At 44.6% G+C, this 23,386-nt stretch overlaps 1 protein-coding gene across 2 annotated transcripts in view; it reads right to left on the reverse strand.

Moving 5' to 3' along the window:
* Atg4b (autophagy related 4B cysteine peptidase) overlaps positions 1 to 23,386 on the reverse strand; it is a 35,616-nt gene that overhangs the window by 5,413 nt on the left and 6,817 nt on the right. Inside the window, exons 2-8 of one of the 2 annotated variants that reach the window (XM_050125961.1) lie at positions 16,735 to 16,836; positions 16,573 to 16,644; positions 11,551 to 11,649; positions 10,317 to 10,418; positions 9,811 to 9,883; positions 6,474 to 6,553; positions 413 to 606 (exon numbers count right to left, since the gene is read on the reverse strand). In XM_050125961.1, the coding sequence (XP_049981918.1) occupies positions 413 to 606; positions 6,474 to 6,553; positions 9,811 to 9,883; positions 10,317 to 10,418; positions 11,551 to 11,649; positions 16,573 to 16,644; positions 16,735 to 16,836 (722 nt within the window). Of the gene's footprint in view, positions 1 to 412; positions 607 to 6,473; positions 6,554 to 9,810; positions 9,884 to 10,316; positions 10,419 to 11,550; positions 11,650 to 15,782; positions 15,987 to 16,572; positions 16,645 to 16,734; positions 16,837 to 23,386 lie in introns of those variants that run through there. The other variant, XM_050125962.1, reaches the window with a different exon arrangement.

Below are 23,386 nucleotides of genomic sequence, written 5' to 3' on the forward strand. Positions count from 1 at the left end.
TGCTTCCCTTCGTAACTGTAATTTCGCTATTGTTACGTGTCATAATGTAAATATCTGATATGTAGGATACCTGATATGGGACCCCTGTGAAAGGACTGCTCAACCCCCACAAAAGGGACATGACCCATGGGTTGAGAACCACTGATCCAGTCAGAAGTAGAGGCTCAAGAGATACCCAGGAGGGCACGGGAGAGACCTGGGAGAGACGGAAGACCCTGATGCCAGGTTCTGCACCAGGCTGACTGGTCTTGAAGACCCTTTATAAACTCCAGCCATTTAAGTTTTCAACATCACCTATAAGATTAAGGCCTTTTCTCCCTCTCTCCTAAAGCTACAGCTAGTTGACTACACTTTGAGATAGATGAAAAGTTGGGAGCAGGCGCTCAGGTTAGAAGCTGCTCTTAAGACTCACCTTCAGTGTCTCCACATAGGCCTCATTGATGTCAGTAAGTCCCAGGCGGAGAGGGATAAGAAGGACTAGGGGTCTCCAGGCCGCTGGTCTGTTGGTTACTTCAGCTCCAGCAGGGAACCCATTACAGTGCCGCTCCGAATCTGCAGGAGGTGCAGCAGCTCCCGCACAGGGAAGGCTGGCCCTGCACAACCTTCCTGAAGGGGAAGACATGTTTTCCATGAGCTAAGCAGAAAGAAAAAGTATTTTGAAAACTAAGTGCTTAGGGGCTGAAGAGTTGATTCAGTGGTTAACATGACTATGTTTTCAGGACACAGGTTTGATTCCCAGCATGCACACGGTAACTCACAATTGTCTATAACTCAGTTCCAGGTGATATGATACCCCTTTATGGCCTCTGCAGGCACAAGGCACTCAAGTGGTGCACAGACACACATGAAAGCAAAAATACCCATATACATAAAATAATTTAAGACAAACACACACACCCCAAGTGCTTTAAATGTAAGTATCATGGAGAACAAATGTCCCCACTCAAAGAAACATGTTCTTGGCGCTGGAGACATGGCTCAATGGTTAAGAACACCTGTTGCTATTGCAAAAGACCTATGTTCAGTTCTCAGCACCCACAGGCTCACAACCATCCTTAACTCCAGTTACAGGGATTCTAATGCCTTCTTTTGACCTACCCAGATACGAGAAATGCATGTACTATACACACAGGCAAGCAAAATATTTACATACATTAAAAAGACTTACTACACATAAAGACTTCTTTTAAATATGTGTATGGTTGCTTTGAATGAATGTACGTCTGTGCACGATATACAAACAGTGCCCTCAAGGACAGAAGAGATCTCCTGGAAGTGGAGTGAGAGATGCTGTGAATCGCCATGTGGGTCCTCTGAAAGAGTAGCCTAGTGCTCTTAACTGCTGAGCCATCTCCCCAGCATACACTTTATTTGTTTAAAAATTTCTAATTACTATTAGGCCAAGTATGGTGGTGCATAGTTTTAATCCTAGCACTTAGCAGAGGCAGGGGGATCTGAGAGTTCAAGGCCAACCTAATGTGTACAATGTGTTAGAAAAATGTGTCTCACAGTGCATGTGGCAGTCAGAGGACAACACTGTGGAGCTGGTTCCCTCCTTGCATCTTTACGTCGTCTCCGGGGATGAAGCCCAGTTTGCCAGGCTGGTGTGGCAAGTGCTTTTACCCACTAAACTACCTCACTGGTCCCACATGCACTTTCAAGCAAAATTTAAAGCGGCAGCCATGGGCAAACCCAAACCACTCAGACCCCTCACCAGCAAAAAGAGCATCAAGAAACAGCTCCTCTCCATCCTTTACTGTGTCTCTTGTCTATGCACCAGACTAGCCTTCAATAAACATATTAATTAGGGTCTGGTTGTCAGAAAACTCAAATGTTATGGAACACACCCCACAATGTTTTGCAGTCCTGTTGTGGGAAGGGACCACACAGGAGGAGCTGAGAGCAATTTCCTTTATGCTAGAAAAAAAGGTGTGCCCAGTAAGAAGACATGATGGAAGCCCAGTCAAGACAGTTAGCCTGAAGGGGTGCTACAGGTCAAATGTTAGGTAACACGGGATCAAAAATGACGGTCCTAGGCAGCACACTAGGTAAAAAGAACCCATGAACCCCCAGACGCTGACAGTCTCTCAAATTTAAAAATTGAAGAGAGAATGAAATACTTATCAAGAATGCCTGTCCAACAGGTAAAGAGGGACAATGTAGAAAAATCACTATTCAAAAAATGCTTCAAAGAACATCAACATCTATTAGAATCATCTTCATTAATTTCAAGGAATGGTTATCATTGAGACAAACACACCATTCTCAGGCTGGAGAGATGGCTCAGGGGTTAAGAGCATGGCTGTTCTCCCAAAGGTCCTGAGTTCAATTCCCAGCAATCACGTGGTGGCTCACAACCACCATAGGATCCAATGCCCTCTTCTGGTGTGCAAGCATACATGCAGGCAAAATACTGTATACGTGATAAATATATAAATCTTTAAGAAAAAAAAAATCACCCTCTCAGGCAACCCAGTGCAGCATCACAACACAGACACTATGAGAAATGATGCAATGGTTGGTCAAGAGCATTTACAGATTCTGTAGAGAACCCAGGTTTGGTTTACCAGCATCCACAAGGAAGCTCACAAAACACTAATTCCAAGAGATTATCTCCACACACACGGTATATATAAGTTCACACACTCTGTCACACACACACTCAAACAAACTTTAAAGAGAGTAAAAATGGTAGTGACTCATGGTTCTGCAAGACTGGACTTTTTAGGAAATAGGGCAGAGATTATTTAGCAATTTGTTTTTCAGTTATTTAACTTGTTTAAAATATCTTTTTTAAATTTTTATTCATTTTCTTTTCTTTTCTTTTTTTTTTTTTTTTTTTTTTTTAGTTTTTCTAGACAGGGTTTCTCTGTGACTTTGGAGCCTGTCCTGGCACTAGCTCTTGTAGACCAGGCTGGCCTCAAACTCACAGAGATCCACCTGCCTCTGCCTCCTGAGTGCTGGGATTAAAGGCGTGCGCCACCACCGCACTCATTTTATTTTCTGTGTTTTGTTTGTGTATATGTGCACTACATTCCTGGTTGTACTCATGGAGATCAGAAGAGGGTGTTGGAGAAAATGGAGTTACAGATGTAAACCACAAAAAGAGTACTGGGAAATGAACCTAGGTCTTCTGTGATGTGGAATAACCCTCTGTATGTTGTGATTACCACTGGTTAAAAAAGAATCTGTCTTGGGCATAATAGGGCAGACTAGAGGTAGGCAGGGAAAATTAAACTGAATGCTAGGAGAAAGAAGGCGGAGTAAGGAGAAGCCCTACCAGAGGCAGACACTGGACAGAACCTTGTTGGTAAGCCACAGCCATGTGATGATACACAGATTAATAGAAATGGGTTCAATTAAGATGTAAGATTAAAACCAAAATAACAATAAAAATAAAAGCTGGGCAGCAGTGGCACACACCTTTAATCCTAGCACTTGGGAGGCAGAGGCAGGGGGATCCCTGTGAGTTTGAGGCCAGTCTGGTCTACAAGAGCTAGTTCCAGGACAGGCTCCAAAGCTACAGAGAAACTCTGTCGTGATGTGGTGAAAAACAAAACAAAACAAAAGATGTAAGAGCTAGCCAATAAGAAGCTAGCGTTAAAAGGCCAAGCAGTGATTTAGTTAATACAGTTTCTGTGTGGCTATTTCAAGTCTGGGTGGCCAGGAATGAACAAGTGGGCCCCTACTACAAATTGATGCTCTAACGTGTACTAGCTAAATCCACATAAAGCCTGAGAGGGCTTGGAAAGGAATTCTAGACACTAAAAAAAACCCCAAAATTTAGCTGCTTTTTTTTTTTTTTTGGATAGGCTCTGCTTGCTGGTGGCATGCTGCAGTTCCTTAAAAGAGATCTTCCTGATTCAGCGGTAGCAGAAAAAAATGTGCATTTTCAAAAAGCACGGCAGCTTCCTGGGCCATGCTGCCAGCACAAACTCTGACTCTTTCAGGAGGCTAAGTACTTGAATGTGGTTTGTGGGCAGCATGCTGCAAGTTATTTGGTGGTAGCATGGGCCAGCTGATTACCAGAGTTGAGGTGGTGAGGACAACTCCCACCCAGCAGCCTCAGAAGAAAACAAGGCTTCCCTCTGCTGGCATACTTCTAACATCTGTGAGCCTGCTATATAGGCCAGCTCTCAGCAGGAAGGAAACTTTGGCAGCCTTTGTGAATGACATCAATTCTTCCCTAACTGTCCCATTCACAAGCAGTTCAAGAAGTTGGAAGGAAAGAAACTATGCTGCTACTACACTGTGCCCCTAGCTTTGCTCTGCTACCATTTCTACGAACTGGGCTATTGTGTGCAACCTTTAGTAGTAGGCTACAAAGGTAGTTTACTTCTTTTAAACACGTTTGCATGTGAACATGTGAGCAACAGCACATGTGTGGAGATCAGAGGCCAAACTGAAGAGCTGGTTCTCTACCACGACTGAGTCACAGAAACCAAACTTAGGTCATCAGATTTGGTGATGTGCCATCTCACCAGCATGCTTCCTGTCTCCATGGATGCCCTCAAAAGCAACTGTCACAACCCCGAGAACCGTCTTGTCTACCCTACCACACTACAGCACGCGCTTTACCCGCAGCTGCAGCCCTTCATCAAGTCCTCATGGAATTTGTCGTTGTTCTGTAATGAGCATATCCTTCTGAACAGGTCCTGGTCACAGCTAAGCAGCCTCAGGCTGCTCCCTGGGATCTGATCCCATTCACATGACAAGGCCTCAGTTCACGAGCTTATTGGTCCAGCATTGATATTCCAGACAGTGCTGAGACCACAGGAGAGACTGCATCATCATGGCTCCCACAGTGCCATATGTACCCAGGTTATGGGAGGGGTGGAAGAATGGGACAAAAGTACCAAAGGTCATGGCAGAAAGAGAATCACCTCCCAAAAGCTGTCCTCTGACCTTCACATGGCAAATGCACATTATACAGACATGCATTTGCACATAATCACACAAACTTGTTTTTTTTTTAACTTAAAAGTTACTATGAGTGCTGGGCAGTGGTGGCACATGTCTTTAATCCCAGCACTTGGGAGGCAGAGGCAGTCAGATCTCTGTGAGTTTGAGGCCAACCTGGTCTACAGAGCAAGTTCTACAAGAGCTAGGACTGTTACACAGAAAAAAAAAAATGTGTGTATATGTATGTATATATTATATTGACTTGAAAAAAAGTTACTATGGGGGCTGTAGACATGATTCAGCTGTTAAGAAGAGCACTTACTGCTCTTGCAGACACCTGAGTTCATTCCCTAGCACCTGTGGCCGGCCACTCACAACCATGGTAACTCGCCAGATCCAACGCTCTATTTGGGCCTCCAAAGACTTGTGAGCATATACACAGGCACAGAAACACACAATAAGTCTGTAAGAACAGTCCCAAAGATTTCTGCTGTATCAACAGTCTTTAATACATCTTTAAAAGATACTGTTTTCTTTCCTTTTTCTAGTTATTATTACTACTACTACTACTACTACTACTATATTGTTTCCTGTTTTTGAGACACGGTTTCTCTGTGTAACTTGTTTTGTTTTTCAACGTAGGGTTTCTCTGCGTTGCCCTGGCTGTCCTGGAACTGGCTCTGTGTATCATCTTAGCCTTGAACTCAGGGATCCACCTGCCTCGACTCCCCAGTGCTGGGATTAAAGGTGTGCACCACTACCACCCAGCTGACACCATGTTTTTAACACTAGGGAAAAATGCTTATGATATCACAGAAGGTTTTGGTTGTTGTTGGATTTTTTTTGTTGTTGTTCTGTGAATGTGTGGGAGTACTAGGAACCGAGCCTAAGACATCTACCACTGAGTTATAGCCATAAACCTTTTGTTTGTTTTTTGAGATAGTGTCTTGTTAAGTAGCCTAGGCTAGCCTAGAACTATGGAGATTAGACCTTGAACTCAGAGATCCACCTATACCTCCAAAGTATTAAAATTAAAGGTATATACCACCAAACCCAGCTACTTTTGTTTTTTGATTAGGGTCTCATGTAGCCCAGGCTGGCCTTGAACTCCTGATCTTCCTACTTCCATCTTCCAAATACTAGGATTACAAGCATGTACTACTGTCCCCTAGAAGTTGGTTTGGGCATTTCCATCAGGCTGCTGGTAGGCCTTCATTCCAGAACCATGTACTTCCTTCTTACGAGTCCTTCGCTGGATATGTGGTAGCTGAAAAGCCCTTCCTTTATCTCACTGTGGTACATTAATGCAGTGAAAAGCATACAAACGATTCTCTTCCATGGTAACCATCTGTATGTGGCCTATGCCATTATACTCAGCACTAACAAATTATCTGTAGCACACACACAAATAACTAGCTTGATGTTGGAGAGAACACGTTCCTCTGACTTAGCCCAGGGGACAAATTAAGGGAATGGGGTTTACAGATGTTCCCCTAGGCTTCCACCTACTGGGAAGTGCCAGTGCTGAGGCTCCCTCTTGGGTCTTGTCAGCCAAACCCTGAGCCACTTACTGATCTCCTCCATCACCACAGTGTTGTCCATTGCTATGTGAACAGCCAAGGAACTCCACGTGTCGAATACAGCAAGCTTCCTAGAGAAAGCAAGAGAAGACTCCCATGAGCCTTTGACAGCATGAGCACTGAACCACTGCAGTGACAATCAGGAGGCAGCTTCCAAGTTCAAGTCAAGGATTTGTTCACAAACTCAAAGAGGAAGGAAGCGGGATGTTGCTCATCGGGGAAGTGCCAGCTGGACAGGAGCCCTGTGTGACAGAGCAGCGCAGGTTTCTCCTGCAAGTGAGGGGCAGGTCTAGCTCACTGCTGAGCGGCTTCTCTCCCAGCACCTCCCATTCTGAACTGACAGCCCCAGAAATCTAAAGAGCAGTACAACTGCAACCACCAGTTGGGAGGAAGCACGGCTGCAGACTTAGCCATGCTACAGAAACAGAGTGTAAATAGGATGCTACGGGGACGACACAGAAAACCTATTAATCCATGAGAAGACAGAAAGCAAGAAGGGACATTTTGTCCATGGGGACAGTTACTAAGGACCTAAGCTGCAAGATCCTGGTATGTTTAGGAACACAAGAGGCCAATGCCTGGAAAGCAGTAGGGTGGTGGTTCTCAATCTTCCTAAAGCTGAGACTCTTTAATACAGTTCTTCATGTTTTAGTAACCCCAACCAAAAAAACTATTTTCATTGCTACTTCATAACTATAATTTTGCTTCTGTTACAAATCATAATGTAATTGGCTGATATGCAGGGTATCTGAAATGAGACCCCCATGAAAGGGTCATTTGACCCCAAAGGCGTTGCAACCCCCGGTTGTGAACCCCTGCACAACACAAACCACACAGAGCCCCTTCCCTGGAAGTGGAAATGTGGAAGGGGCTCAGCAGAGCCAGTGCTTTCTCACTACTCATCAAGCCCTTCCAGGAGACCGACCCAGGACACAGAGTCACAGCGGTACTTCACTGTGCTGACATGTCTGGAAAGGAAGGCTGGGGGAGCGAGCAAGTAGGGCAGGCTAGGCGGGCCTCAGGGAAGGGCTACTAGGCTGGGGCTCTAAGTGACGCAAAGGTCCTAACGAGGAGTATATGAGTAACAGATGTGCCATCCAACGGTGTCAGGACAGAGTAAGCTCAGCGGCACAGGATGGGAAATGCTGTGGCAATCAGCTAAAATGCCTAGGACAGCCAGAGTCTCAGAGAGGGCTGCTGCCCTTTATGGAGATGACTTTGGTTAGTATTCGAAAAAGTCTAGAATGAGAGACAGAGAATGAGACAAGATGTGGACCAGGTTGGGGGAGGGATGAACAAGGGTTAAAAATGAGACTTATTACGGGTTTGCAAGCTCAACTAAGAGTCAGAGAAGTCTAGAATCAGCCCACATTTTGGCCTAGGCAGTTGGAAGAAACCCTACAGCATCTACTTTGGGAAAAGCAACAGGTTGATACACCCAAGAGCTGGCAGAGTGCTCTAAGTTTGGAAGTTAACATGCCTCATGAGCCTCCAGGTAGAAATGCAATAGAGTTCGGAGATGTAACCCTATCCCTGTGTGTAGGACAGAGAAGGAGCCACAGGTGAGGAAAAGTGGACTAGCAACAAAAGCAGAGGAGGCCAGGGACAGAAATAGTAAGCATGGATAAGCGCCGGATCTGTCATTTCCAGAAAGATGTAAACAGTAACACTAAGGGGCTGCTCTTTGCCAGTGAAGGCAGAAAAAGTGAGGCCAGGGATAGAACCAAAGCACTGATGGTGAACTGACGGCTACTGGTAGCAGTAATATAGTGGCTCTGTACATTACATCACAAGCTAAAGGGGTGTGTGATAGTTAGAATTAGGACTGCCCCCCATTCCCCTCATATGTTTGAATGTTTGGTCCCCAGTAGGTAGAACTGTTTGAAAAGGACTATCTGGCCTTGTTGGAGGAGGTCATTGGGGGTAGGCTTTGAAAATTCAGAAGCCAGTGTCATTCCCAGTTAGTTCTTGTTCTGCCTCATGATGGAGGATCAGATGTAAGCTCCTGGCTACTGATCCATGGCCATGCTTCCTGCCATGGTGATCATGGACTCTAGCCCTCTGGAACTATGACCACCCAAAAATAAATGTATTTTTTTATTTGTTTTCTTTTTTATAAGTTACCTTTGTCATGGTGTTCTGTTGTTGGAAAAGAAAATCACTAAGGCAAGGCAGGACTTGGAAAAAGATGCTAAAAGGTACGGGGTGGGTGTGCGTGTTACAAAGAAGCCAAGTCAAGGAGTCACAGCCAGCCATGGCCTGGAATGGCTGGGCATCAGATATAGGAAAAAAAAAAAGTGTCTAGATGGAGCATGTAGGAGATGGCCATTGTGGTCACAGGATAGGCTGTCAAGAGAACATCCAGCTAGAGAAAGATTAGAGATACTGGCTTTCAGCCCCACAGGAAAAAGGTCCGATATGAGTGAGTCCTGGACATTGGTTTGGCACCTCCCAGAGGCACTGGAATATTATGCTTCAGGGAAATGTCAATCAGGTCAAAAAAACAGGGCAGGGAGGGGAGTGTGGGTAACACAGAGAAGGTTCAGTAGTTCAGAGCACCTGCTGCTCTTGCAGAGGATCCAGGGTTCAGTTCCCAGCACCCACACAGCAGCTAACAACCATCTGTTAACTCCAGTTCCAGGAATCTAACAACCTCTTCCAGCCTTCCCTGTGAGCCTTGCATGTGTGACATGTACATACATGTCACATCCATACATAAAAAATAATCTTCAACCTTTCTCTCTCTCTTCCTCCCCCCTTCTCTTCATCTCAATAAAGCTCCTCACTTCAGAAAAAAAAAATCTTCAAAACAAAATCACTGAGGGGCCATACACTAACAAGTGGCATATCCCTGAAAACAGCAGAAAGCCGTTTAAGAGGAAATTCCAGAGCAAGTGCCCCTGAGGACAAGTAAGGCTGACTGAGCTCCAGACTCTAGGGCCACAGAGAAGACAGGAAGGGACAGTCAGGAAACAACACCAACAGACTCTGAGCAGCAATGTAGAGGCTTCTGATCTCTGACAAATCCAGAGGTAGAGGGTTACAGCACCGGCAGACAGAGTACCAGAACTCCTATGGTTCCAGATCTGAGATGCCCTCATTACAGATGGATCTGTACAGAGGACAGGGCCATGCCAGGGCTCTGACCTAAATACAAATCCCATTTACAGAACAATAGGCATAGTCACCCAGAGGACTCCTCTGGGTCTATAAGCAAAGAATAAAAATACCTTATTTCCTGTGGCAATAAGTACTCAAGGAGTGGGTAAATGCCAATGAGAACTCATGCTGACCCCAAGAAGCAGAAGGGCTGGGCTCATTTACGTACTTGAGGACCTGGGCAACAGTGTTCGGCCCGTACCACTGGCCTATAGACTTGCCTTCGCCAACTCCCATTTGCGCTGCAGGAAACAGACCCATGTTAGCAAATACAACCATTCTAGTGAGCCTTACTTTTGGTACATCAGTAAACGCTTTATCAAAAGGTCTACACCACACACACACATACACCACACCTCACTTTTATCAGTAAACACTTCATAGAAAGGTCTAGACAGGACACCTTCTCTACTAAGAAAAGCAAACCTTCAGGAGGAGCCTAACTCCCACAGACTGCATGGAATCAGTCCCTGAAGGCTGTATAGCAGCAGGGGCAGAGCAGGCTTGAGTCTAAGCAAGTGCTGGAACACCAACAGCAGCCCACAGGGCTCAGAGGCTAGAGAATAACCAAGAAGCCTCATTCTCCAACTCTCTAAGACTTGGAAAACTCCCGAGGGAGTCCCAAGGAGCCTGCCTTCTGCAAAGAGCCATGCCTAGGTCACATTGAATCCCCACCTATCTGATGAATGGAGTAGTAGCTGTCCTTTCTGTCGAGGAAAGCATTTAGGACGTTGAAGTAACTGTCAGGCTGTCTCTTCCGTTGAATCCATCTCCAATCTATTGGAAACAAAACAGGATGTCAGTTTGACCACACAAGTAACAAACCTTCCTTTTATAAAGTGCTCAATGTTCAGATGTACAAAACTTCATTTTTGAACCTTTTTAAAGTTAAAAGTCAAACTCTCTAGGATTTCAAATATGCACACACTATCTCATCCAAACAAACAGAGGCTGGAAGCAGAAAGCTGTTTCAGCAGTTTAAAGATAATTTCTAAAAGAATAATCATTTATATCAATATAAATTATTAGGCCTGGTGATTCAGGCCTATAATCCCAGCCACTTGGGAAGCTAAAGCAAGAGGCACTGGTTAGTTTTATGTCAACCTGACAAGCTAGAGTCATTTGGAAAGGGAATCTCAGTTGAGAAAATGCCTGGACAAAGAGGTCTGTAGGCAAATCTTTTGAGCATTGTCTTGATTAATGATTGTTGTGGTAGAGCTGACTGGTACCAATCCTAGACAAGTGGGCCTGTATTGTCTAAGAAAGCAGCATTCCTCCATGGTTTCTGCTTCAGTCCCACCTCTATGTTCATGCCTTGAATCCCTGCCCTTACTTCTCCTAAGACACAGAGTGTGACTGACAGTTCTGAGATGAAATAAATCCTTTCCTTCCCAAGCTGCTTTTGTTCATGGTGTTCTATCACAGCAACTAAAACATAAGAGAACTGCAAGTCCAAGGCCTGCCTGAGCAACTCTGGGAGCTCCTGAATTGAAATATTAAGTAAAAAGAGAGCTAAAAATGTGTTCAGAACTGCAAGCTTCCTACAGAGGGCAAAATAACTTTTGAATGGTCTTTCCATGACATGAAAATTGAGTATGGCCCATTGGTTTCCACTGGGAAGAAACACACACCCACACATGTACAATTTGTTGGAACTGGACAAGCACCATGAAGTATCATGCACTTTTTTGTTTGTTTGTTTGTTTTTTGTTTTGTGAGACAGGTAGCTTTGTAGCCTTGGCTGGCCTGAAGCATTATGTAGCCCAGGTTGGCCTCCAAACTCATAGAAATCCACAAGCTTCTGTCTCCACAGGGCTGGGATTAAAGGTGTGTGCCACCATGCCTAGCTTTTATGACGTGCTTTAAACATCCCTTACTATACAGACCCCATTTAAGCACCGTGACTCACCTCGACCTAAGTGCCGGCATACCAGGGCCTGGGCAAAGATCATCTGTCCACACCGAAGCATGCAGCCCCAGCCTGTATCTGAGGTAGGGCCAGTTCCCCCTGTGTGGAAGACAGAACAAGATGCATTCACAATCAGAGGGCCCAAGAGAGGCCAGGAATCCAGCAACAGGAGGCATTTGGGCAGCTCCATACCACAGGCATGCCGACCCCCTCACACATCTGTAAATCTCAAAGTGCAGCTCTGAGGAAACATAAATGCAAGATCCGTATCTGCTGGGGAGTAGAATGTAGTAGGCTTTCTTTTGGCCACCAACCAGCTCCCAAATCATGACACAGAGACTTATTATTAGTTATGAGTGCTTGGCATTAGCTTAGGCTTGTCCCACTAGCTCTTATAACTTATTTTAACCTGTTTCTCTTCATCTATGTTTTGCCTTTGGGCTTTTTAGCCTTTCTTTCATTCTATATGTCCTACTCTGTGACTGGCAGATGCCTGCTTGGCTGGCCCTGGGCATCTCTTCTTTCTCCTTGGTTCTTTACCCTCTCTCTATTGTTCTCTTCTCCTACCTATTCTCACTGCCTGCCAGCCCCACCTATACCACTACTGCCTAGCTATTGGCCTTTCAGCTTTTTAATTAAACCAGTCAAGTATCTTAGGCAGGCAAAGCAACATATCTTTACATTGTTAAACAAATGCAGCATAGGGACTGGAAAGATGGTTCAAGGGTTAAAAGCACTGGCTGCCTTCCAGAGAAGCTGGGTTCAATTCCCAGCACCCACATGGCAGCTCTCACACTGTCTGTAACTCCTGGTCCAGGGGATCCAATGCCCTCATACAGACAAACCTGCAGGTAAGACACAACAAACAAAAAACAAATGCAACACATCTTTAATTAGTTAAATATTTCACAATAGCAGAATGTCCTGACAATCCCCTCAAGAAGGGCAAAATGTGAACAATCAGTCATGCAGTGGTATAAACACCTGGCCCACAAACAAGAATCCCCATGACTACTCTGGAGATAGAGAGCTAAAGTAGGAGAATCATTTCCTACTACCAGAAAGACAGAAATGCAAAAGCTATTCGATGCCCAGTATTGCATCAGGGTTATGGCAGCCACAACAATGGTAATGACAATTCTACATCTTTCTGTCAAGTCTGTTTTGAGTCCCTCCACTGATGTCCATTCACTGGGGCTTGGAAGACTGACAAGAGCTGTGGAATCACCTTTAACATGACAGGAATGGGGAGAACACTCTCAGCAGTATTCAGGGGAATGTCGCTGTGCAGCTATGATGAGGAAGAGGCACAGATGTGATGAGAACTGTGACAAGGAAATCAGGGGTCTGTGGATGGGGTTTCCCTGTTTCTACACCAGTCACCACTCTCACCCCAAATCACCCTACAAGACACAAGGAATATGCAGGCCACACTTGGTTCTCAGGACCATGATGAGCTGCTTTGTCAGTTTTAACTTGACATAATCTGCAATTACCTGGTATGGTACTTGGAGTGAGAATGGCCCCCACAGGCCCATGTTTGAACACTTGAGTCTTGGGAAGGATTAGGAGGCGTGGCCTTGCTGGAAGAGGCTTATCACTGTGGGCATGCTCTGCGATTTCAAAAGCCCATGCCATTCCCAGGTAGCGTTTTCTGCCTCCTACATGTGGACTGAGACATGAGCCCTCAGCCTCTGTTCCAGTGCCACACCTGCCGGCCTGTCTGCTATTATGCTCCCTGCCACGATGGGCATAGATTCTAACCACTTGGAACCATGGGCCCCAAATATGATTCTTTCTTTTGTGGGGGTCCCTGCAAGCATCACGGCAGGCAGAGAAATAAACTAAACTGCAAAGAGGTGAGAATGAAAACTCAGTTCAGCCTGTCTTGGTCAGACTAGATCAAACTTCATGAGTCTGATGCCAGGCAGTTTATTGCCTGCATTTTTAAAAACAGTACAATCTGGGAAAAAGTTTCTAAGCAACAATCATTCCAGTTCTAGGTACACAATAAAGCTTAATGTGTGACTACACAGAAACTCCTTTGCAGAGTACACGTGACCATAAAGATGGGTCCTACAGCTTAGAGGCCTGGGATCTGGTGTGGTTTCTGACCTAGATGCTATAGAGTCCATGTGACCTCTCCCCTAAGGATGGGTTCTGTTGACTGAGCTGAAGAGGAAGAGTCTGGGATAAACATTCTGGGGCATTACAGATAACAAATGTCACCACCAGGTCACCAGTAACATCCACTCCCACCTTTCCTTTTTCCTTTTTTCTGTTTCTCCATCTAACAGTTCTGGCTGTCCTAGAACTGCTTGGTAGACCAGGCCGGCCTCGAACTCACTTGAGATCCACCTGCTTCTGCCTCCCAAGTGTTGGGATTATAGGTGTGCACCACCACTGCCCGGCTCACTCCCAGCTTTCTAGGTGGAATGTGGGTATTTTACTTCCTCCACTGAGAAAATGTCCCTGAATGTTTAATACTCCTGATTTCCTTAGTGCTTTATGGACACAAAGACCTTTGGGCCCCAGTATTCTTGTCTAAGTTACCTTGGTAGTGGTGTTTTGTCAAGGCAAATGAAAAATAACTAGGATGCCTGGGGAGAGATACTCAATACTGGTTTGTGTCTTAGTTACTGTTCTATGTTGTGATGAAACACCATGACCAAGGCAACTTCTAAAGGAAGCATTTAATTGTGGGTTTGCTTATAGTTTCAGAGGGTTAATTCACAAACAGCACGTTAGGCTCAAGGTAGCAGGTCAATAGGCATGCCGCTGAAGCAGGAGCTGAAAACTCACATCTGATCCAAAAACTGGAAGGAGACAGAAAGAAACAGCAAGAAAGACAGAGACAGACTAACCAGGCCTGGAACGGGCTTTTGAAATCTCAAAGTCCATATCCAGTTACATACCTCTTCCTACATAGCCACACCAGCTAATCCTTCCCAAAAATTAACTGGGGACTAACCATTCAAGCAAATGAGCCTATGGGACCATTCCTATTTAAAGCATCACAGACTGTCTAGATTAGGTTTGCCCATGGGCACATCTGTGAGAAAACCCATCTTGAACGTGAGAGCCCCCATTCTCTGGGTTTGCTCCCTAGACTGTATTAAGAAAGTGAGCTGAGCACATGCATTCACACATACACCAGCTCACTCCTCTCTGCTTCTTGACTATGGACGTATTGTGCTTGGCCATCTCAAGCCCCTATTGCTATGACTCCCCAGAGAAGATGAACTATAATCTGAACTGTGAGCTAAAACAAGTCCCCCCACCCCCCACCAAAGGTGCTTTTGCCAGGGTATTTTATTACAGCAACAGAAACAAAACAAAGACCTCACCTCAGAATGTTTAGAACTAGTCAAATAATAAAAGTTTTTCTCAGGATCCGAGGTACTCTCCAACACCCTGGCAGTTATTATTCACTGAACTGGTTTCCTAGTTCAGTTTCTACTGTGGCGATAAATACCATTACCAACAGTAAAACCTGAAAATGGTGTATTTGGTTTCCATATCCTGATCACAACCCATCCCTGAGGAAGCCAAGGCAGGAACAGGAAACTGGAGACAGGGACTGAGCAGACACCTCAGGAGTGCTGCTTACTGGCTTGCTCCATGGCTCCCTCAGCTTGTCTTTTTTTTTAAATCACAACCAAGACTACTGTTATTAGTCTGACTATGTTAAAAAGTGTTGCATTTGTTTACGCTGTGGGATATTAGCTTAACTATGTAAATGTGTTGCACTTGTTTAATTATGTAACGATGTGTTACCATTTTACCTTGCCTGCTTGAGGCACCTGATTGGTATAATAAAAGCTGAATGGCCAACAGCCAGGGAGGAGATATAGGCAGGACTTCCAGGCAGGGAAAGGAAGAAGGAGAATTTAGGCTTGAGGGAGAAAGTAAAAAAGATAACAGGGAGCCACTAGGGGCCAGACAGACACAGAGGAAGCAGGAAAGTAGGACATATAGACCGAAAGAGAGTTAAAGCCCTGAGGCAAGGCATAGATGAATAGAAAAATGTTAAGTTAAAAGAGCTAGTGGGACAAGCCTAAGCTAAGGCCGGGCATTCATAACTAACCATAACCCTCCATGTCTTTATTTGGGAGCTGGTTGGCAGTCCAAAGAAAATTCCAACCACAGACTTCCAGTTCAGGGGTGGTACCAGACACAGAGGGCTGGGCCCTCCCACATCAATCATTAATCAAGAAAATGCTCATACTTACAGGCCAATTTGATGGAGGCATTTTCTCAATTGAGGTTCCCTCTTCCCAGAAGATCCCAGCTTGTGTCAAGTTTAAAAAAGAAAAAAAAAATGCCAGGCGGTAATGGCACACACCTTTAATCCCAGCACTTGGGAAGCAGAGGCAGGCAGATCTTTGTGAGTTTGAGGCCAGTCTGATCTTCAGAACAGTTCTAGGGCACCAGGGCTATACAAAGAAACCCTGTCTCAAATAAAACCAAAAACAAGCGAACAAAAACCAAAATAAAACAGAGAACACAAAGCAAACCAACTAGCACAGAGCCAATCTCAAAAACAAACAACAAAATTACTGTCACGACCCTTTGTCCTGACTACAATTTCCAGTGACAAGAGGCTGACAAGGAGCTAGAAGGGTATGATTTTGTCACAAGTTGTAGAAAAGTTGGGATACTCAAACTGGGGAGGGAGCTCAGTGAGTAAGGAGCCTGCCATGTCCAGGAAAGGATCTGAGTTCCATCCCTGGAACCTGCATAAAGCTCAATGCAGCACCACACTTCTGAACCCCAGAGCTCCTACCGGATGATGGGAGGCAGAGACGGGGGAGTCTACCTGGACCAGCTAGACTGACATACTCAGTGATGAATAGCAAGAGACCTTATCTCAAACAAGATGGAAGGCATGGGCCAAAACTGTTGGTTGTCCTTTGACCTCCATACATGTGCCCGTACCCCGATACACAAAGACGCAGACAGACACAGAGATTAAAAACAAATGATCCAGAACATCTGAAAGATTAAAAATAGGGTACTCACCAATGGCTGGAAAGTTTCTCCTGTATGTAAACCAGAGTCTGGACGCCACATCAGACAAGATTTCGTCTTTCTCTAGTTATTTAAAAGAGGAAGACAAACTGTCAGCAAATAATTACCAGCTCAAGACTTCTGCAGAAGTAATCAGAGCCCAGTGAACAATACCTGTGAAAATGCTGTATTTTCTGCCCAGAATCCAAACAGGCTCTGAGGTCTCGGGGAAATCTTCAAATTCGGCAAACCGGAGAGTATCATATGTCAAGGTGGCTGTGGAAACACATTTGTCTGATTTCATACTGAGATCATTTCTGCACAAAAGATTCTTGCAACACCTGTATCTTTGCACTGCCCTAACAGTCACATGAACATATATACATGAGCATACATGACAGCCTGTGAAACAGCTGCTCTGCCGAAGGCTGGGAATAGAAGTCAGGTAAGCACTCCGGAGTCTAAGACACCAAGTCAATGTCTTGACAGCTGTCATGATGGAGACAAACTTTAGGTAAAAGATTCCTCCTCATAGCTGGGCAGTGGTGGGGCACGCCTTTAGTCCCAGCACTCGGGAGGCAGAGACAGGCGGATCTCTGTGCGTTTGAGGCCAGCCTGGTCTAAAAGAGCTAATTCCAGGTTAGGCTCCAAAGCTACTGAGAAATCCTGTCTCGGGGGGAAAAAAGATTCCTCTTCAAGTAAAAAAAGTCAGTTCTTAGTTATAGAGACTTAAAATGTTCTTTCTTTACTTTTTTTCTTTTGGAGATGGTCTCTCTACACGGCTCGGATTGCCCTGGAATTTGAGATGTGAAACAGGTGGGCCACATACTCAGAAATCCACCTGTGTTTGCTCCCAAATGCTGAGACCAAAGGTGTGTGCCACCAAGCCCAGCTTTATTTAATGGGACAGGGTCTCATGTATCCTATTCCTTGAACTTGAAATGTAGCTAAGAATGACCTTAAACTCCTGATCCTTTTGCCTCTACCTCTTGAGTGCAGGGATTACAGGCATAAACTAGCAGCCCAGCCTATGTGGTGCTGGGAACTGAACCTCATACTGGCTTCATGCATTCTAGGCAAGCACTCTACCAACTGAGCTATATCCCCAGGAAGAAGGTGCCCTCTGAGACTCTCCTAAGCACCTGCTATACACTGTGGACATGGGTACCCAGTGTATTCAGCTTCTGTGCTGGGGACAGAACATGGCAAAGGTGGGCACTACCTCTAAGCCCTGGTAGCCAGGGTCTAAATCAAGCTAGGAGGCTCACGAGCTATTGGTTCCTGGGACATTTATATAACTTCTGAGTGTAAACAATCACTCATCCATAAAAATGGGGTAATAACAGGGCTGCTTTGCCACACAACAATGAAGCCTTCATGAAAGATTTCCCATGACGTGCTGGCAGGCAGACAGAAGGGCATCAGTGTCTGCTGGTGTCATTAATATCAAGGATAAGGATGCAGAATCACAGAGTTGAAAGCATACACATTTTACTATGCCCAGAGGGCTTCACTGGGAAATTTGGACTGTATCTCCCAGAAATACAGGCCATACTGAGAAACTCTCAGCACCAGAGCACTGCCGAGGTTTTCTGAACAGGGTAGGGGCCAGGCCCAGTGGGTCCTGTCCTGGAACTCCACTGTTCCATATTTTAGCTGTCTACTTTCAAAACAATGTCAACAAACTGCTCGGTAATCCTAAGCCCAACTAAATTTCTTCCAATTTTTACATGCTGTTATTCCATTTCATGATGCTAAAAGCAAAGGTGGAATAAATTAACATGTTTTCAAAATGCCAAAAATCATCATGTATCCCGAATGTCTATAGCAGTAAAATGCAGAGTAGGCAAATTTCTTAGGTTTATTAGCAAACTTCACAGGTAAGGAAGCCAGCCAGCTTCAAAGTGAAAGCAGTAAATGGGGATCTATTAAGTTCAAACGTATCACCAAGTCTACTATCGTAACTATGAAAATTATGGGTTGTGCAGCTTGACAAACAAAAAGCCAGGCTGGGGCTAAGAAACCAGAAGGGAACAAAACTACAAAGAGGCAACCACAGCTCCCACCAGCTCCACAGCAGCCAAGAAGCAACAGTAACGCCAATGGTCTGTGGAGCAAAGTGCCCAGCCCTCCAAAAGAACCCCATACTCCACTAGGGCCTCACAGCAGGCTGCTCCCTGTGCCACTCTCCCATTCTCCCCACCACACGCAGCCTCCGCAAGTGACAACAGTGTTCACTTTGTTCCTAGAGGAAACTGCAGGGGCATCTGTCTGTCAGCCTCAAAGGCATTCGTTCCTGGGTAGTCAAGAGCCCGGCAGTGGAAGCAGGGGTCTGGGCAGTGGAAGCAGGGGTCTGAGGCCACCAAAAGCTAGCACGTGCACGTGACCCCCGTAAGTCAGTATCCTTTCTGTAGCTCTGTTTCCTCACTGGTGACGTGGGAGCAGTTGTGCTTTCCTCACAGGCCGGGAAGTCAGGGCTGTAGAGCTCTGAACCACCCAGAAGTGCTGGAAGCACACTCCACAGGGCCAGCCTTCTTCAGTCCTTGAAATGATGAAACACTTTGAGCAAAGAAATCCATTCTGTTCCTAGACGGGAGTGTAACAATGTACAGGAGACTCTAATCAAATGTGTTTCTTCACCAAAATAGATTCTAACCCAAGAGACTTTTCTCGAGAAAAACATGCAGTACTGGTGTGATGGCACACACCTTTAATCGCAACACTCTGGAGGCTGAGACAGGTGCATATCTGTGAGTTCCAGGGCAGCCAGGCATTAAAGTAGGGTAAGACAGTTTAAAAAAGAAAGTACACACACACAGAGACAGACAGAGAGAGAGAGAGAGAGAGAGAGAGAGAGAGAGAGAGAGAGAGAGAGAGAGCGCATTTAGAGCAGAAAGCCACTATGCTACCAGAACAAGTGACTTAGACCTTTCACCTTGGAAAATCAGCACCTAAGGCTCCAAGGCCTCAATGACTCCAACTAGAAGGGCACACGAAGGCTCTCTCATCCTTTTGCTGCTACAGGCATCCCACTGGTCTGGAAGACAGGAGGAAAATCATGCCACCACCCCAGAATACCACACCTTACACAGGAATACCCACAGTGTCAACTGAAACACACACACACACATACACACACAGGATTGAGATGCCATTCATAAAGCATCATCCAGGCAAAGCTGACAGGGAAGAGAAATTCCTAACCTTCTGGATCTACATTAAGTGAAAAAGGAGGTTTTTCAAACTCAGGCTCTAATTAGGACTGAGACTTGCTCTTGAAGGGAGAGCCCACACTTGGAGTCACATAGTACATGAAACACTTCTCTAAGCTTCTACCACCTAACCCAAGAAATGGGCACCACTAGCTCTGTCCAAGGGGATGAGAACCCAGACAACGTGCCCACCAACACAAGGGCTCTCCCCCTCAACACTAACTGGCCTCTCCACCTCTCCACAGAGGTTCTTCAGTTCAACTGCACTGCCCTTGGTACAATCTCTTTATATCCCAACGTATGTCACTGACAAAGCATTATGAATGGCTACAGAGACAGAGAGAAAGAGTTTCCAAACCCCCAAGCAACAAGTAAATTTGTCATTAGACAACATGCAGGAGAAATAAGATGTCCAAGAATCCTCTGCCCTATGAAAGAGCTCTTCCATTTCAAGAGCGCCCTAGTGTATGACTTTCCCACCCTCTCCCTGGGATTTCTGTGATCACAAATGAAAAAGAAAATGTAAAGTGTTTTTAATAATATGAAATCTTAGCTAGGAAAGGTACTATGATTTAATATAGTTTATCTGACAGTCAGAAAAATGGAGTGTTGTGCTCAATGAATGGAACTAACCTTTTTACTTAAGCACAAATTACACTGTCATTCAAGCAGGGAGAATCACAAAAACATACAGCCAGTGGGTCTTTTAGTTCACTGCAATATATCATATTGTGGAGTAGTATTTTGTACACTGTGAAGATGTGTCTCTGCCTAAAGCACCTTCTGACTGGTTTAATAAAGAGCTTAATGATCAATAGCTAGGCAGGAGAGAATAGGTAGGACTTCCGGTGGGAGAGAGGAATTCAGGAAGAATCTGATGCATGTGGATTAAGCTAGCCAGATTCGGAGGGATTAGACATACAGTATGGAAGAGGTAATGAGCCATGCATGTGGAATTAATATAAACAGGTCAATTTAAGTTATAAGAGCTAGTAGGGAACAAGCCTAAGACCAAACTTTCATAATTAAGAAGTCTGTGTTAATATTTGGGAACTGGAGATCCAAAGAAAGTCCCAGAACAATCTCATTCTTGTATTTTGAAGTTAAGAATGATGGCTCAGCACTTGGAAGTCTGAGGAAGGAGAAACATTTGAGTTTGAGGCCAACTTAGGATACACAGCAAGTCCCTATCTCAAAAGTTTGTGATTTTTTTTTTAACCGACATGTTTACACTTATAAGTTCAGCAGAAGAATCCTTTCCTTTGAAAAATTCTTTTGATTAAAACAACAGTCTGCATGTAGAGGGAAGTAAGAATTTTCACTGCTAGAAAGCTCTGCTTTAATATATACTCCACAGAATGTCTCCATCTAAATCCACTGCTATGAGGCTGGGGATAGAGCTCAATTAGTAGGATGCTAACATAGTTCTCAGGAAGCCCTTGGTTTGCTCTCCGGTACCACATATATTTGGTGAAACATTTATAATCTTAGTCTGTAATCTGAAGGGAGGTAGAAGCAGAAGGATTAGAAGTTCAAAGTTACCCTCCATAAACTGGGACAGAAGCATTTCAAATTTTCAGAGTGTTTGCACGCACACAATAGGATGATGGTAGTGGTACAGCCATTAATCCCAACAGGGGAGACAAAAGCAGAAGAATCTCTGAGTTCAAGGCCAGCCTGGTCTACAAAGCTAGTTCCAGGACAGCCAGAGACACAGAGAAACCCTGCCTTTAAAAAACAAAACAAACAAACAAACATGACACCACGGCTCATTGAAAAAGGACCAGGACCCAAATTCAAATATGAAGCTTACTTAGGTTTCATCTACACACTTTATACACAGCCTGACACTAACTTAAATGTGTGTGTGTGTGTGTGTCTACATGTGTGCAATGTGTTAGTGCCAATGGAGGCCAAAAGAGTGCATCAGATCTGGAGCTAAAGTCACAGAAGGCTATAAGCTTACAGAAAGCTGGGTGCTAGGAACTGAACTCCAGACTTCTCACAAAGAAGTTCTCATATCTGCTAAGCTACCTCCAGTCCCCTGAAATTAATTTCATAAAAATTTTTAATGTGATAGTGGTTTTAAAATCTGATTATTTTTTCCTATTTGTTTTTACAGTACTAGGAACTGAACTGAACACATGCTCGGCAGACATTCTACCCAGAACTACATCTCTATCCCTCTTTTACTCTTTATTTTGAAAAACTGTAAGCTCAGGCTAGTCTTAAAACTTACTCTGTAGCCCAAACTAGCCTTGAACTTGTGATCCTCCTGTCTTAACCCGCTAAGTAGCAAGGGTTACAGGCTCGGGCACTAGATTCGCTGTTGGCTTTCTTTTAGATGAGACAAGGTCTCACACTGTATTGTAACTCAGACTAACCTGGAACTACATAACCCAGGTTGGCCTCAAACTAGTGGAAATCCTTGTCTCGGGATCTTCAGCTGAGGGATTTATAGGCATGAGTGATTTCCAGTTTTTAAAAGTGTTTTCTTGGTTGTTCTTTACTCTTTACGGGGAGGGGCCCTCCACCATTTCCCCAATAAATCACACACAAAGGCTTTTTATGAATGCCCAGCCTTAGCTTAGCTTGTTGCTAGTCAGCTTTTCTTAACTTAATTACCCTTTCTACCTTTTGCCCCTGGGCTTTTTCCTCTTCTGTGTATCTTTCTTTCATTCTTACTCTGAAGCTGGCCATGTATGTAGCTGGGTTACTGGCCTCTTCTTTTCTTGCTCTTGATCTCTCTTGCACCCAGATTTCTCCTTCTATTTATTCTCTCTGCCTCACTATTTCTCCTGCCTCACTATTGGCAGTTTAGCTCTTTATCTGAACAATCAGGTGTTTTAGACAGGCAAAGTAACACAGCTTCCCAGAGTTAAACAAATGCAATATAAAAGAAGGCTACGCATCTTTGCATCATTGAAACAAATGCTCTACAGCATAAACAAGTGTAACACATCTTAAATAATATTCCACAACAGAGTCTCAGTAAAACCCCTAGGCTGGCCTCAAATTTATAATCCTCCTGCCTCAGCTCTTGAGTACTGGGATTACAGACATACAGTATCACACATGGCATAAAGAGTTTGGGCATTTCATGGCTTTTGTTTGTAGACAAGATTTCATGAATTTGAGGTTGGTCTAGATAGAACTCCCTATATAGTCAAGGATGATCTACCAGCCCCGGGGAGGTACTTGAATCACAGGTATAGGGTACCATGTCTAGTTTCACTGAATGCTGGAGATTATGAGCATTTTGAATACTTAATTTGAATTAGGTAAGCTCACTTGTAGTTGAGAGATAGGCAAGTCAATAATAATTCCAATTCTGTTTCACTGGTTACTAACCATGTGCCGACACCATGTGTGGCCCTAGAGACATGAGCATTAAATGCTGGTTCTGTCTGTAAGAAGCAGACAGCATGGCTGCTTAGGTGCTGCCTCTCAACAGCTCTTTATATTTTATTTTATTTTATTTTATTTTATTTTATTTTTTGAGACAGTCTCTGGCTGGCAGCAATGACTCTCCTGTCTCCACATCCCCAGTGCTGAGATTATAAACACACACCGCCAGGCCTGGCTTTTTTTTTTTTCTAATGTGTCTTTTGGGG

This window comes from Alexandromys fortis, unplaced genomic scaffold (genome assembly GCF_014885135.2).
Source record: "Alexandromys fortis isolate MF-2015 unplaced genomic scaffold, M_Fortis_MF-2015_v1.1 scaffold_254, whole genome shotgun sequence".
In the NCBI taxonomy this organism is placed as follows: Eukaryota; Metazoa; Chordata; class Mammalia; order Rodentia; family Cricetidae; genus Alexandromys; species Alexandromys fortis.